At 52.8% G+C, this 14,530-nt stretch overlaps 2 protein-coding genes and 1 long non-coding RNA gene across 3 annotated transcripts; all 3 read right to left on the bottom strand.

The window, feature by feature from the left end:
* Positions 1-307: 307 nt before the first annotated feature.
* On the bottom strand, positions 308-1,681 carry LOC132338872 (uncharacterized). Its single transcript, XR_009489554.1, has 2 exons — positions 1,586-1,681; positions 308-1,499 (listed from the first exon to the last, which is right to left on the bottom strand). It is a non-coding gene; the product is annotated as an uncharacterized LOC132338872 (long non-coding RNA).
* Positions 1,682-1,857: 176 nt separating this feature from the next.
* LOC132338660 (mucin-5AC-like) lies at positions 1,858-3,984 on the bottom strand. Its single transcript, XM_059868399.1, has 5 exons — positions 3,210-3,984; positions 2,874-2,972; positions 2,545-2,698; positions 2,257-2,339; positions 1,858-1,890 (listed from the first exon to the last, which is right to left on the bottom strand). Exons 1-5 carry the CDS (start codon positions 3,969-3,971, stop codon positions 1,858-1,860), a joined length of 1,131 nt encoding a protein of 376 aa, XP_059724382.1. The 5' UTR covers positions 3,972-3,984.
* Positions 3,985-6,434: 2,450 nt separating this feature from the next.
* Positions 6,435-12,892, bottom strand: SF3A3 (splicing factor 3a subunit 3). Its single transcript, XM_059868722.1, has 17 exons — positions 12,732-12,892; positions 12,612-12,659; positions 12,408-12,460; positions 11,901-12,006; positions 11,425-11,497; positions 10,989-11,080; positions 10,782-10,864; positions 10,282-10,420; positions 9,883-9,951; positions 9,395-9,462; positions 8,956-9,063; positions 8,687-8,756; positions 8,068-8,232; positions 7,845-7,955; positions 7,368-7,458; positions 7,039-7,094; positions 6,435-6,717 (listed from the first exon to the last, which is right to left on the bottom strand). The coding sequence occupies exons 1-17, from the start codon at positions 12,825-12,827 to the stop codon at positions 6,640-6,642; spliced, it is 1,506 nt and encodes a 501-aa protein (XP_059724705.1). The 5' UTR covers positions 12,828-12,892; the 3' UTR covers positions 6,435-6,639.
* Positions 12,893-14,530: the final 1,638 nt, after the last annotated feature.

Genomic DNA, 14,530 nt, shown 5'->3' with positions numbered 1-14,530 from the left:
ACAACCCTGGATGTGAATACACTGACACTGAAACAAACTAAACACACACCCCAAAGGCTGAGCTGCGGTTTTGCTGTACCAGAACAGGCACTGCAGCGTGGGAAGGGCCGGCTGTGGAAGAATGACGTGGATTTCTTTTTCATCCACCCCGTTAGGGCTGGCACTGCTCCAGGAGGGCCAGCACTGCCGAGTCTCCTTGCTGGGAAAGCACACGAGGCTCCAAGGGCTCAAACCCACCCAGCCGAGCTCTGCTGCCCTCCCACAGGTCACACTGTGTTCAGCCACACTCCACACACCAGCACCAAACGGGGCTGACACAAAGACTTTTTAATATTTTGCAATCTTTTCTCAAAGGAGCCGGTGGCAGCAGAGGACAGAGGTGGCAGGGAACAGCACCGTGCATTGACCACAGGTAATTCTGCCTGGCCATGCTCTGTGTGCTCACCTCTGGGCTCTGCCTTCAGCAGCAGAGAACCACAGATGTGAAACAGAATCATCTGAAACATGAGATGCCTTTAGCTGAATCCCACTTCCCTGCCTGAGGCTGGGAGATGAAACACAGAGTTACTGATTTGCATACATGGGCAAGAAGCATTTCATAGCCAGAGCACCTTGGAGCTGACAGGGGGTGCAGGGAGACTGTGCCACAAGCAGGTCATTGATTAGAGCAGCCCCTGTGCCTCAGTCAATGCAGAATTTTTGGGGTTTTAAGGAGGCCTAAAACCCTCTTGTTCCAGCTCCTGAGGTCCCCCATTCCAGCAGCACTCCCTGGATCCACAATTAGCTTGCAGGTCTCTCAGACCTACAGGATTTGGGCAGGGTAGGGTAGAATCCCTTGATGTAGCTTTCTAAGTGCACAGGTTAAGTGCTTTCCCTCTGGGAAAAGGGGGAATCTTGTTTTCAAGTACTTAAACTTTACTGAAATGCCAGGACTCACCCATGCTGGGATGGTGCAGGATTCAGAGTGCAGCTTAGGGAGGGTTTAGGATCAACAGCAGGGTCCTATGCAAAGTGACCCTCAAGGGCTTAGTGGGGGGTTTAGGATCAACAGCAGGGTCCTATGCAGGGTGACCAAAGTGACCCCCAAGGGTGCAGCTGCCCATGAGCAGATGCAGAGGGCCCCAGACACCTTGTTGATGGGACAGAGGCAGTACAGAGGGCGTTTGCTAGCAGGAGTCAGAGAGCAGCAGGATCCTACTGATCCTACAGGAGAGGCTGCAGAGCCACCTGGCTGCTGCCTACCCCCAGAGGGAAGTGGAGACCCTGTAATTCAGGAGAAGGACCACCCCACATGCCATGACCTTCAGGAGTGGGGCCAGTGTCGCCTGCCCAGCGCTGTTGAGGTGAACTTTGCCATCCAGTTTCAGACAGCTGCCTTTAGGGGTGGCTGGGCAGCACTCCTGGTAACAGGCAGCCTTCATCCCACCAGCACAGACTGGTTTGGCAGCCTTGCAGGCTTTGCTACATCCTGCCATGTAATTCAAGCCCATCTTCTTCATCTGGAAGGACAGAGACATTAGCCTGGGGGTCATGCCTTTAGTATTAGCATTACAGGAACACAATGCTCTGCAGCCCCAGGCCATACCTCACAGAAATCCTGTCCCAAAATGCATCTAGTGATGGTCTTCCTGCCTTTGAAACACTGGTCCCCGTGACAGGAAAATGCTGCACACACTTTGCCCTGTGAGAGAAAGGACTGGGAGATAGCATCTGTCCATCAGGACAAAAACTGCATTTAAGACAGCCCTTCACTCCTCTCCACCCCCTCTGTTCTGCTGGTATTTGTGCTATCAGGCATTTTAGATCCAGAGATAAAGGAGTATTCTGAAACTGAAAGACCAGCAGAGCAAGCAAGTTTCAAGCCTCTTTTTCCTTCCTCTTAAGAGGGCTCTGCAAAGATAAGGACCTTCCCCTCCACCAGGCCCAGGAAAGGGCTGCAGAGCCCAGTGGGTTCTCACCCTCCTGCAGCTGCAGGAAGGCTCATCCCATGGTCAGATCAAACTGCCTGAGCTGATGTGAGTGCTGCTCTGGGGAACAGGACTGATGGACAGGCACAAGGCCCACTGCACAGGGCTCCTTAGGGGCTCCTTACTTCCAGTGCTCATTCAGGATTTGTTCCCTCCCAGAGTCAGCTTTTTAGCCCATAAATCAAATGGAGGAGGGACCTTTTCCTGTCCCCTGCTCAGGGGGGAGCTCAGCCATCCCAGCAGCCCCAGACCCCATGGAAGCAGCAGCCTCCCCTGCTGTGGTACCTACGTTCTGGGGGGGAGGCTGAGGGGTGGTGCTGGTGGTTGTCAGAGGCACGGTGGTGGTGGTGGTGGTGGTGGGTGGCAGATCACCTGCAGACACACGAGGAGCCCTGAGAGCTGGGCACAGCCCACACAGGGCCAGATTCACCAGCACTGCTCGTGGTCAGAGCAGCCAGGGCCACCCTGCCCCTCACCCAGCTCCAAGGACAGGGCGAGCCCAGAAGAGAGGCAGATGCAGCCACAACCCCTCTGGCTTCTGCCCACCAGGAGACAGCAGAACAAAGCTGGCCCATACCATAGGCAGTGGCGTTGAGCTGCAGGCAGAGAGGGCCAGCACAGCACTCCAGGGCACACTGCTGCCTGCTGCTGCTGCCGTTGGTGCTGCACGGCTCCGAGCTGCACCCCCTGCTGCAGCCGGCCGTGTAGTTGGTGCTGGAGAAACGATAGAGCTGCAAGGGGCAGAGCCAAGGGATAACGTGAGTGTGGAGAGGGGCTGTCATAACAGAGCAGAAATAACTGACAGAGAGGAAAGGGGCATGGACACAGACTTAATAGAGCAGTGTGCATTGCTGAGATGAGGAAAGGGGAGGTTTCCCCTGGTGCAGCCCCCCGGCAGCTCCGTACCTCGCAGTGAGTCTCGTTATGGCAGGTGGTTGTTCTGTTGGCATGGGCTCCATCCTGGTAACACCTCTCTCCCGAGCACTGAAAGCTCTGGCAGGTTTGCTGGAGAGACACCAGGGTGTCACCCTGCAGCAAAGGCACCTAGCACAGCACTGCAGGGCTGTCCCCAAGCACAGCCTCGCTGTCTGCAGGGGCCACCCCCACCTGGCCACCCTCTGTGCTCCCTTCCACCACAGGAGGTGCTCCCATGGCACACCTGTGACCAACCAGCTGGGCAAGTGACACTGTCCATAGGACTAAAATGGCCAGCAGAACCCCTCTTTCCATTCCTTGCCTTACCATGGTCTCTTCTGCTCCCTTCACAGAGGTGTTGGTGGCCACCAGAGAGGCATTGTTGGTGACCACCATCACCGTGGCATTGTTGGTGACCACCACCACTGAGGTGTTCTTGGTGGCTGCTGAAGCCTCCTCGGTAGTCACCACAACCACCACAGCATTCTTGGTGGCTGCTGAGGTGTCCTTGGTGGCCATGGTCACCATTGAGATGTCCTTGGTGGCCATGGTCACCACTGAGGTATTCTTGGTGGCTGCTGAAGCCTCCCTGGTAGTTGCCACCACCACCATGGCATTCTTGGTGGCTGCTGAGGTGTTCTTGGTGGCCACGCTCACCACTGAGGTGTTCTTGGTGGCCATGGTCACCACTGAGACGTCCTTGATGGCCATAGTCACCATTGAGGTGTTCTTGGTGGTTGCCAACGCATTCTTAGTGGCCCTGACTACCACCAAGTTGTTCTTGGTGGCCGTCGAGGCCTCCTTGGTAGTCACCACCACCATGGCATTCTTGGTGGTTGCTGAGATGTCCTTGGTGGCTGTCAATGCGTTCCTGGTGGTCACAGAGGTGTTGGCAGTGGCCACCACTGCAGCATTCTTGGTGGTGGCCACCACCATGGCATTCTTGGTGACTGCCCCCACCACAGCATTCTGGGTGGCCACTGAAGTGTTTTTGGTGGTCGCAGCCACCAACGAGGCCTTCTTGGTGGTCACTGCCCCTACCAAGGCTCTCTTGGTGGCTGCTGAGGTGTCCTTGGTGGCCATCCCCATGGTGTTGGCAGCTGTGCTGTGCGCTGAAAAACAAAAAGCTCCTGCTTGGTGAAGGAGACACCAAGGGAAAATGTGTTCAACTAGCTCTGTGTGCCTTCCTGAGCCATGGCATGGTCCAGAGGACCTGTGGGAAGCATCTGTCACACTGTGGCTGGGAGCTGAAATGGCAGTTGGTGACAGGATGTCCCCAACAGGGTCCACTTGCAGCCACCAACTGGGCAGCCCAAGAAGCAGGTCAGGGCCAGCAGCCACCACAGCAGCACTGTGTGCATGTCACAACAGCCTCTCCCTCCCACTTCCAGCCAAATTTTCTGGGAAAAACAGGCTTTTATGGGGCCTAAACCATGGGGAAATGTTCCTCACCTGTCCTGCAGCTCTGTCCTACAGAGCACAGCCTGGAGAGGACAGGCACAAAGCCCCTGGAGCAGCACTCTGCCTTTGCCCCACACCCTGCAGCACCCCAGATTTCCTTTTGGGATCCAGAACTCACCTGCTGTGGCAGGAGAGTCCTGAAGACAGAGTTGCAGAGCCAAGATGCAGAGCAGCAAGCCTGGAATGGAGTGGGAATGCCTGAGAGCACCACACCTGCTGTCTGCTTTACCCACCCAGCAGCACAGGCAGCTCATCCTTCAAACAGATAAGCAGGGATACTTCTCCACCTCCCCAAGGCCCCAGGTGACCTCAGGGAGGCCTCTGGCAGAGCCCACAACAGCTGGAGCAGAGATGGACCCAGGATGGGGGACAGACAGACAGACAGACAGACAGACACTGCTCCCTGTGCTGCACCACAGCCCCCCTACCTCGAGCGGGGGGCACGAGCCGTGGGTGTCCAGCCATCCTCATCCACCAGCAGCTGCACTTGGAGCTGGCAGGGGGAGAGGGGTCAGAGCTCACCCGAGGTGCAGGGGGGACACCCCAGGACAGCTCTGTGCTCTCCCTGCAGCGCTCAGCCCCAGGACAGCCAGGCAGCCCCTCCTGAGAGGCTCCAGGAGTCCACCGAGGCTGCCGTGGCTGCTGACGGGGATCAGGAGCCCCGGGGAGCTCTGTGTGTGCTGTTGGTGTGGCAACAACCCTCCCTGGAGCTCACAGCCCTGCAGGCAGCTGCCACGGGCAGGGTGACACAGGGAAAAGTGCCACCACGCAGCAGTTTGCTGCTGCAAGTGAAGATGTCACCTGGCTCTCCATCCTCTATTTGCATCCCAAATGTTGACCTGTTTTGCTAAGGAAATGGTGGAGGCGTGACCCCAGACAGGCTCCAAAGCCAAATTCTCCAAGGAGAATGGTAATACTCCCCTCCTGCTTTATGACTTAGACTCAGTCACCATTCCCCCAGGACCTGGAGGGGCTGAAGCTCATTCAGACACCTCCAAGGCTTCAGAGTGACAGAAAGAGCCAGCTGGCACCTCACCCTGCAAACCAGCCCAGCCACCACCCAGAACAGCTCTGGACATCCTCACTGAGCCCAGCCACCACCCAGAACAGCTCTGGACATCCTCACCAGCCCAGCCACCACCCAGAACAGCTCTGGACATCCTCACTGAGCCCAGGGCAGGCAAGGAACCAACATCTGCCTGACACAGCCTCATCCCAGAACAACTTCCCCCCAGGCAGGGAAAGAGCCCACAGCACTGACTCACCTGTCTGCCGGCTCCTGAAGCCCCAGCACACCTGCAGTCACTGCCAGCACTGGAGCACCTCTGAGCAGCTGCCGTGGCACAGCCCCACAGCCCAGCCCCACCCCTGCCAGCCCTCCCCCAGGGAAGGGTCACATGCAGCTCCACAGGGGCAGAGACACAAACCTGCACAGCAGTGGAGAAAAGGCTTGTGAGGTGGACATGTCACACAAGCCACCTCTGCACTCAGGGGACTGGGGGACACAAGGGCCACTGCCACATGTGATGTGAGCGGCCTCTGCACAGTGGAGATGCAATTCTCGAGGCATCATGAATCCATAGGGTATGTACAGACACCTCCAAGTGTGACAATAGGGGACAAGGATGCTCCTGAAGCCACAAGAGGCCCCTCTAAACACAGTCTCTGTTCCCATCTCCTCCTGCACCACAGAAGGATCTGCACACAAATGACCTACCAGGACATTCAAGCCAACAGCAGTGCCACAGAAATCACCCCAGAGCCAAACCTGAAGCTCAGCTGGTAGTTCTCTGAAAAAAACAATGGCCAAAGCTCCCCAGGGAGACAGACCCATGGTAAAAACAGTTCTGTAAGCCAGGTGAGCTTGTTTTTTAAAGAAAACCACAAATTCACACCAAGATCTAGAAAAAGGACCAGTACCTGTCAGCACAGAGTGTCCATGTGTTTCAGAGTCAACCCTCACCATATACATTTCCAGCAGAGTGGAAATGAGAGAAGGAATTTTCTGACAGCTGTGTAAAAAGCATTCTAAACACACTGTAATCAAAACTCTTCCCTCCAGCATATGAAAGAAGACAAGTCTCTCAGCACTTCCTAAATTACAATGACTTTATTTTTCAAGGTATTTTTTAATATAAAACAATGTCACAAGTCTAAGGGGCTTACTAGAAAGTGACTCTATAAAGCATTCTTGAAATCTATATTCATGCACATACAAAATCCAGACAATGAAGAAGTCACAGCTGCTGCCAGACCCACTCTCTCCACAGATGTGGGATCCTTCACCTGGGCACAGCTACAGCAGCCCTTGGCGCTTCAGGTCTTCGTAGGTCTTCTTATTCACCACATTCCCACTGGAATCCTCATATTCCTCCTGGAACAGGACCAACAGTTTAGAGACAGCACTCAAATGTTAGCTCCAAGAGCAGACACTGAACACGAGCAGTCTGCCAGAATATCTGTGCAGGAAGGCAGGCAGTGGATCTGCCAGCAGGTCCTGGGAGAAGAGCTCAGCCAGGGCCAGAGCTGTACTCCAGATTTTACTTCCCACTTTAGCCCTGCACCCTGTTGAAAAATGGCTTTGGAACAGAAGTTTATGAAAAGGCACCAGATTAAGTGAGGACACTGCTCACACCCAGGAACAAGGGGTTCCCATGGACACAGGGAGAGACACTGAACACCTCTCACTGCTCACCTCTGTATCGGGCTGCCACCTCTCTGAAGCCTTCTGCTGTTTCAGCTTTGCCCACACTGCAAGCACAAAATCAAACAGGATCTATGTCACTTCCCTCGAGATACTGGTTTCTAAAGAATACACACATAAGCTTTCTGCCTCCCCTTCCAAATCCAGGAATGTATTAACATCCATTACAAAGTTATCATTCCACCATGTGCTCATTGAAAGGCACTGAACTGCAGCAACAGGACTTGAAAAGGTTTGGGATGGGACATGAGACCAAGGTCCAAAGCCTTCAGAAAAGGTGGTGCTTCTAACATGTTCCCTGCTCTACCATCACTACTTACATGAGACTGCATCCTCGATCTGTGTGACATTGGCAAAGTGTGCTGTGTTGGGAATGCCCAGGCACCGCATCCCGTGGGCATGTCTCCACTCCTGGGGGCAAGAGATGACAGCAGTGTGAGAGGGAACACCACAAGACAATAACATCTGAACAGGGTGCAAAACAAACCATCACAGTAGCAATCTACCAGTCCTCTATAAAAACATTATTTTCTTGTCCTGCAGACAGTAACATCACACCAGCCATCAACAGCCACGCAGCACCCATCACACCTGAGCACTGGAATGGGTGTTCAAATGGGCAGGGATGGTAGCAAAAGAGATCTCTGTATGCCTAACATGATCTCTGGGTCCTGTTGCATGGCCCTGCAGCACAAGCTCAGACCCACATGGCAAAAATGCTGCTCAGGGACCCCAGGGACTCATTGCAATGCAAGAATGAATGCAGCAGGGCTGTTCCTGCAGTGAATGTCACTTACTGCAAAGTGCCTCTGGAACGCCTTGGGCCCTCGGTAGGTGTAGTTACCACAGATCTCACAGTTGTAGTTGATGTTCAGTCCATGGAGTTTGTACAACCAGTATGGGATGGGCTGGAGCAAGGAGACAGCAGGATTAGGTCACATGGCAAAGAAACTCAAACAGAGAAGCAGTGTGGAGTCAGTGACCTGTCCCCCTTCTCCAGGCCTGATAAGTCTCAGTTACCTTCCCATCCCAACCAAGAGGAAGATTTTTAGGATTATAAATGATTTCATTTTCTTCATCTTCACTCTCGCTCTCGCTGATCTGCTCTTCCTCCTCCTCCTCTCTCTCCTCCCCTGTCCGTGCCTGCTTGCGCTGCACGTTCTCGTGGGTGAGGTGCCTTTGTTCCTGGAGGGAGAGAAAGGAAGGGACTGTCCACACACCATAACAGCAAAAAGGAAAAACTCTGGTAGCCAAAAACTCCCTCAGTGCACAGAGGGAGGACACAGAAGACCAGCGTAAAGCAGAGAACTCCCACCCGACTGAGCCAAACAGTTTCAGTTTTTAGTACCCTGACATTTCCTACTAGCAAAGAATGAAACCTTGTATCACCTATTGGCACTTCCAGCGTTACTACAGCAGCAGCCATCCCCTTGGAAACAATCCCCCAAAACTAAAAACAGGGAGCAAGGCAGATCAAGTAAAGGTTTGCAGTGCTGTATGACTTAGGCACAAGACAGATGTGGTGCAGCACACTGATGTGATGCTGTCTATGAAAGCACAGGTAAAGACAAGGACAACGTTCCAGTCACTATTTGACAGCTCTGAAATAAAAAGCTTAAAAACAAAATAAAATCCTTACCCCAAGAACTTCCACATACTCATAAATCTGAGCTTCCAGGAATGCAAGATCTTTATTTCTTTCAGTGTCCCTGAAACAGATGAGGGTACCTTCATTAAACACACAAGTTCAGCTCTGGTACCTTCTGTTTGGTTCAGCACTACTTGGTCCAACATGAAAAGCTTCTAACACTCCAGAATCTCTAACTACACAGGAGTGGTGACTATAGAACACTCCTCATCCAAGAGGAGAGAACATTGCCAGCCTCAGAATGACCTCTGAGAACTCACCTTTTGCTTCCTTTTGTCTTTGGATTCTTAGCAAACAAGGAAGGATCAAGAGCTTCCAGGGATTTGCCTTTAGTGCTGAAGAGCCTCTGAGCACGCTCCTCCAGAGTCCTGCAGAGAGGCAGGGAAGGGATGAGTCTAGACTGAAGTTTTACATTTCCTGAGAACTATCTGAATTCATGCAATAAAAATATAAATGTAGCTTTTAGGAAACCATGAGATTCCTTTTATCTTTGTCTTCATTCCTCAAGTCAAAGTCTACTGCACCAGAGACTCCTGTACAGGAGCAGTTCAGAGCAGCAGATCTCACTGCTTGGTTATAATGTTTTATCTTTCAAACATCTCTAAGGTAATTCTAGTACAACAGAGATCACCACACAGGTATCCCAGACAGAAATGTGATACAGAAACACCTCAGGAACTCTACAAAATTGCACCTTACCCTCCACACTTCAGCCCCAGAGCCAGCAAAGCTGATTTTAACCTGTCCAGTCCCAGGGAGGCCAATTCCTGTTCAATTAAATAAACCACTGTAAGAGACAAGCTGTTCAACACATTCAATATGGATATAGCCCACTTTAGCTTATTAAATATAGTTAAATATAGCTATTAAGTATAGCTAAATATAGCTATTAAATATAGCTAAATGTAGGTATTAGCTTATTAATGAAGAAAAACCCTGATGAACAGGACTTAAGAAAGGACTGTACCCCTGCTCCCAGGAAAATGAGGAATGTGACAAATCTAACCAGATCTTTCAAGTTACACCCCTCAATGGGAGAAATCACATCATCAGCACCATCAAAGTTTTACCCAGGAAGCACAGAGCCAGGGACAAAAACACAGCACTAAAACTACACAAAAACCCCAAATGACTGAACTTCCACCTGCTCAAAATGTGGCAGTAGGTGCAGAGCACTGGAAACATACCTCCCAGGAGGAGAAGGCCGAGAGGTCCAGGTGGGCACCAGCATGGGTGAGGGCACTGCTGGTCTCTTTCTGCCAAAAAAAACCACATGCAAGAGCTGCATGACAAACTACAACACTTCTGGCCATAGAGCATTTTAATCTCTAATAAAGTAGCTCATTTCACAGAGGAAAAATCCTCTTACTAAACTGAAAATGGAGCAATAGTAAAGATGCAAAATAAGCCAATCTGAAACAATGCTTGTTTTAAACCAGTTATGCTGGGTTTTAAAGGCAGGTCAGTATCACCCTGCACCCTGGTGACACAGAGCTGCAGCCCTCACTGTCATGGTCACCCCAGCACAAATGACTCCCACAACCCCCTCCCAAACACAGAGCATCACCCAGGCTCAGGCTGCTCACCGGCCAGCCTGGGAACGTGCCGTTCTCCCACTTCTTCTCAAACTCTGTCTGAATTTTCCCAAAAAGTTCATTCTGGTCCAGTAATGGCTTCACTCGATCTGTGTAATCCTGCAGGTACTCAAGGAGCATTTCAAGATACCTGGTAGGGGAATATGAGCACAGGTAATTCACTGTCACCCTCTAACCACACCTTTGGACAGGCACCACCCTCCAGAGCTGCAGAGGGACATGGCCAAGGTCAGGCCAGTTTTCTTTTCCACACAGGATTTTCTTGACATAACAGTTCCAAGGGTACATTAAAGCTCTTCCTCTGAGCTAAATGTGCCTCTCCACATCTCCTGCTGCACTGCAAGTTTGCTTGGGGCTCAGACATATGACTGAGCTCAGGGACCCAATTTATGTGAGTTGAGTTTGATTGTTAATTATAATCTCTGCAGCTGGACACTTCAGAAGCAAATTCCTTCTCACCATAAAGAAAGCAGGCAGGCAAACAGGCTCACCTCTTATATTCAGCATTTTTTCTCTCCTTGGGAATATCGAAGAGTTGGTCAAATGTGGATAAGTAAGTGATATAATCCAATTTCTAAAAAGAGAAAGTCTGAGTCAGAGTTCATACATGGCCAAATTAACAAGCAGCTCCCAGAAAAGAGAAGCCCCAGCCTGTGCAGGGCCTGGAGATCCTGGGCACACACACAGCAGCCACTCACCTCTGATGATTTCAGGTTAATGTACTTGAGGTAACAATCATGCAGATCCAAGTATCGTCCATACCCTTCCTCGTCTGTGAACTCCACCAGATCTGCAGAAAAGATTATGAAAAGCTTTATTATGAGCTTAATATGCCCTACTTATTATACAACTGGTTTTGAACTGGGAAAGGATCAGCTGTGAAGTCATTTATGCTTAAGGAAGGTGCTATCATGCCTCTGACACTCATTGAGCAGCCTCAACTGCAAGCACCAGAACATTCCTCAGGAATAGCAGCCTCACTGGGGAACAGTCTATAAACTGCAGTTCAGAAACATTGAGACAGGAGAATTTTCAGAATTCATTTAGTAAAAGGGAGATGAGGCCCTGAAACATGCAAACCAGCTCAAACAACCTATTAAATAATGCCAGAGCTTGAGCAAACTACAAACTTACTCTGAGCTTCTTCACTTGGGTTGTCTCTGGCCTTCAGGAGCTCCTCAAACTCCACTGACATAGGAACACAGATCTGCATGGGCAGATACAAGGCACACAAGTTTACTTCAGCTCCTGTCCCAGAATAACTAATATAAAATCACACAAGGTGGCAAATAACAAAACTGCAAACAGAAAAGAGACTCAAAGCTTTGTCACCTTTCTTTCTGCACAAAGGCAAAAGTGTGGCTTTAGCCAAGACAAGAGAGGTGAGATCTGATCCCAGCTCAGCTGAACATCCCTGTTCTAGCAGGGAACAGGGTGAGTGTTCTGCACTGCTCCCTCACATGCTCCTGACCCTGAGCAGCTACACTGAGAATTCTCAGTACTTGCGTGTTGATACAATAAAACTGGGGAAACAAAAGCTCTGTTTCCTGTAGTGATGAGACCCAACAGAGCACATCTCACCTGTTCCCATGGACCAGGTATCAACTCACCTCATTTGGGTGCTTCCGGTGAAATTCCTTAATTTGCTTCAGTCTGTTGTAAAACTCTGCAAATTCATTTGGCCCAGAAATGGCACTGAGTTCTTCCTTACGCAGGCTGTGAGTTCATGGACAGCAAGAGATTATGAAAGGAAGGGAAGGGAAGGGAAGGAAAAGGAAGGGAAGGGAAGGCTGACACTGACACAGCCTTAGTCCAGGTCTGTGCTGCAGTGTCTGACTGCAAACCTTCGAGCCCAACAGGCTCAGGGGCTTGTGGCCACATCCCCCCGCACGGGCTGCAGCCCCTGACAAACCCCCGGAGCAGCCAGGGCCTCCCCACGACATGACATAACACAACAAAACGTGTCCATCCAGCACGGATGCCTCCCGTGTGCCCTCGGGTCCTGCCCCGCATTCAGTCGCCACATCTCCATTCGCGTGTCGCTCTCGAGACATTCACACTGACTTCAAACAGCAGGACACGCTCAGGCACACGAGGCACACCCCGGGCACACTCACCCGTCCTTATCGTCGTACAGGTCCCGCAGGTTGCCGCTCACCTCCATGTACCTCTGCGGAACAAAGGAGAGGCCCGAGCGCCGTCGAGCCCGTTACCGGGCCGGGCCCCGCTCGCTGCGGGCAGCCCGGCCCCAGCCCCAGCCCGGCTCCCGGCCCCAGCCCCGGCCCCAGCCCCAGCCCCGTTCCCGGCCCCGGAGCACTCACGTCCTGCATGGCCCGGGTGCGGTGGTCCGAGTTGATCTGGTCGCGGAGCTGCGGGCAGAGCAGAGCGGTGAGCGCGGGCCCGGGCGGCGCCTCCCGCCCCCCTCAAGGCCCCGGGCGTACCGTGGACTTCTTGGTGAGCATCTCCTTCACCATCACGTCCATGAGCCGCTCCCGCTCCTCATGGTACCGCCGCTGCTGCTCCAGGATCGTCTCCATCCCGCGCAGGGGTCCCGCTACCGCCGGAAGGCCCCGGTAAGGCCCCGGTGTGTGCGGGCAGGTTCCGGTTCCGGGGCGCGGCGCGGTTCCCCGGGCCGGCCGGCAGGAGGCGGCTGCGGCCCGGCCGTGCCCTCAGCGCAGGACCGCGTCCGAGCGCGGTGTCCGAGCCCGGGGCCGTGTCCAAGCGCGGTGTCCGAGCGCGGTGTCCGAGCGCGGTGTCCGAGCCCGCGGCCGTGTCCGAGCGCGGTGTCCGAGCAGGGGGCTGTGTCCCAGCACGGTGCTTGGGACACTGAGTGGCCCCCGGTGCCGGTTTGGATTTGGGGCTGCCCAGCCCGGAGGCCTCTCGGGGTTGCCCGGCCGCAGCGGTGCTCGGGGCCGGGCCGGGCCGTGCGGGGCGCGCCCGCAGCTCCCCGCGGCCCGTGCCTCGGTGCCCGCAGCGCAGACTTTGCTTTCGGCCACACGATCGCGGTGCCAATCCTCCCACAGACACCCCATTTGGGTTTCAAGTGCCTTCTTCAGATCCACCCTGAATCCAAGGGTGCCTTGCCCAAACACTGCCGAATGCGAAGCTGTAATTACGTTTTGACTCACTGTATGTGAATGAATTATTCGTATTTTCCTGCCATGCACGATAAATTACTCTAAGCCAAAAGCAAGAAAAATTTGTCTTAATTAATGGCAGACAAAGATGATTGTTCACTGAGGAGAGGATGATGCTTCAGGTATGAATATTGTCTTTAATTACTCCCTTTCATTATAGGCTGCCCCAAAGTACATCACTTTTCTTCATGAATGCCTGCCTATAAATAAAAACAGAGATATGATTCTGAACTTAGTGTTCTTCCATTTCTCTTTGCATGAAACTTCATCTCTGGAAAGGGAAGGAGTTCAAACACAGCAATGTCCCACCCAGCCTCATGGCCTCCTTATTTTGGGTTGCTGGCATCAGGAGCATCGAGGTGGGACAAGACCAGCCCTTGCATGCCCACCCTCCTGCTCACCCCACAGGTGGCAGTGCACATGGGAGGAGGTGGGAGAAAGTTGCTCCAAGAGATGCCATTTCATTTCAGGGCAGCAGTGCAGCCTGTCAAGGGCTGGGAGCTGAAATGCAGAGAGCCACAGAATATCCTGAACTGGAAGGGACCCATGAGGATCATCCAAGTCCAACTCCTGGCCCTGCACAGGACTCCCCAGGCAGTGGCTTTAACCTGGCTGTGCCCATCAGGGCTGCAAATGCTGTCCCTGATCCACAGTGGTGCAGGAGGGCATGGCTTGGGCTGATTTGGTCAGTGCCAGGGTCTCTTTCTACCCCTGCAGTGCTGCCCCACTCCCACCTCACCAGCACAACAGCCCTGGCCTGACTCCCCTCACACTGCTCCTCCTGCTTAATAAAATTTCCATGACTGTTTCAGACCCACACTCCAGAGTCTTGGGGGATGTTTGTGCATGACATCACCCTCCCCCTCCTGTAAATCAGGCACTGGGCCATGTTCAGCCATGACCCATTCATGACAGGGATAAAATCCAGATGTTCCAGTGCTACGTGCAGCTGGGTCATTTCCTTTTTTGGCTAAAAACGTGAGGCTCTGGAGGCTGACTGAAAGAGGAGCCTGGGGGCCCCTTGTACAGAAACCTTTTGTGGTTAATCCCTGGAAACAGCACTGCAGAAAGCCCAGCTTGTGCTCCTGCTGCTGGAGGACAGG

The sequence above is a fragment of the Haemorhous mexicanus genome, chromosome 27 (assembly GCF_027477595.1).
Source record: "Haemorhous mexicanus isolate bHaeMex1 chromosome 27, bHaeMex1.pri, whole genome shotgun sequence".
In the NCBI taxonomy this organism is placed as follows: Eukaryota; Metazoa; Chordata; class Aves; order Passeriformes; family Fringillidae; genus Haemorhous; species Haemorhous mexicanus.
This window is presented reverse-complemented; position numbering and strand designations above follow the sequence as displayed.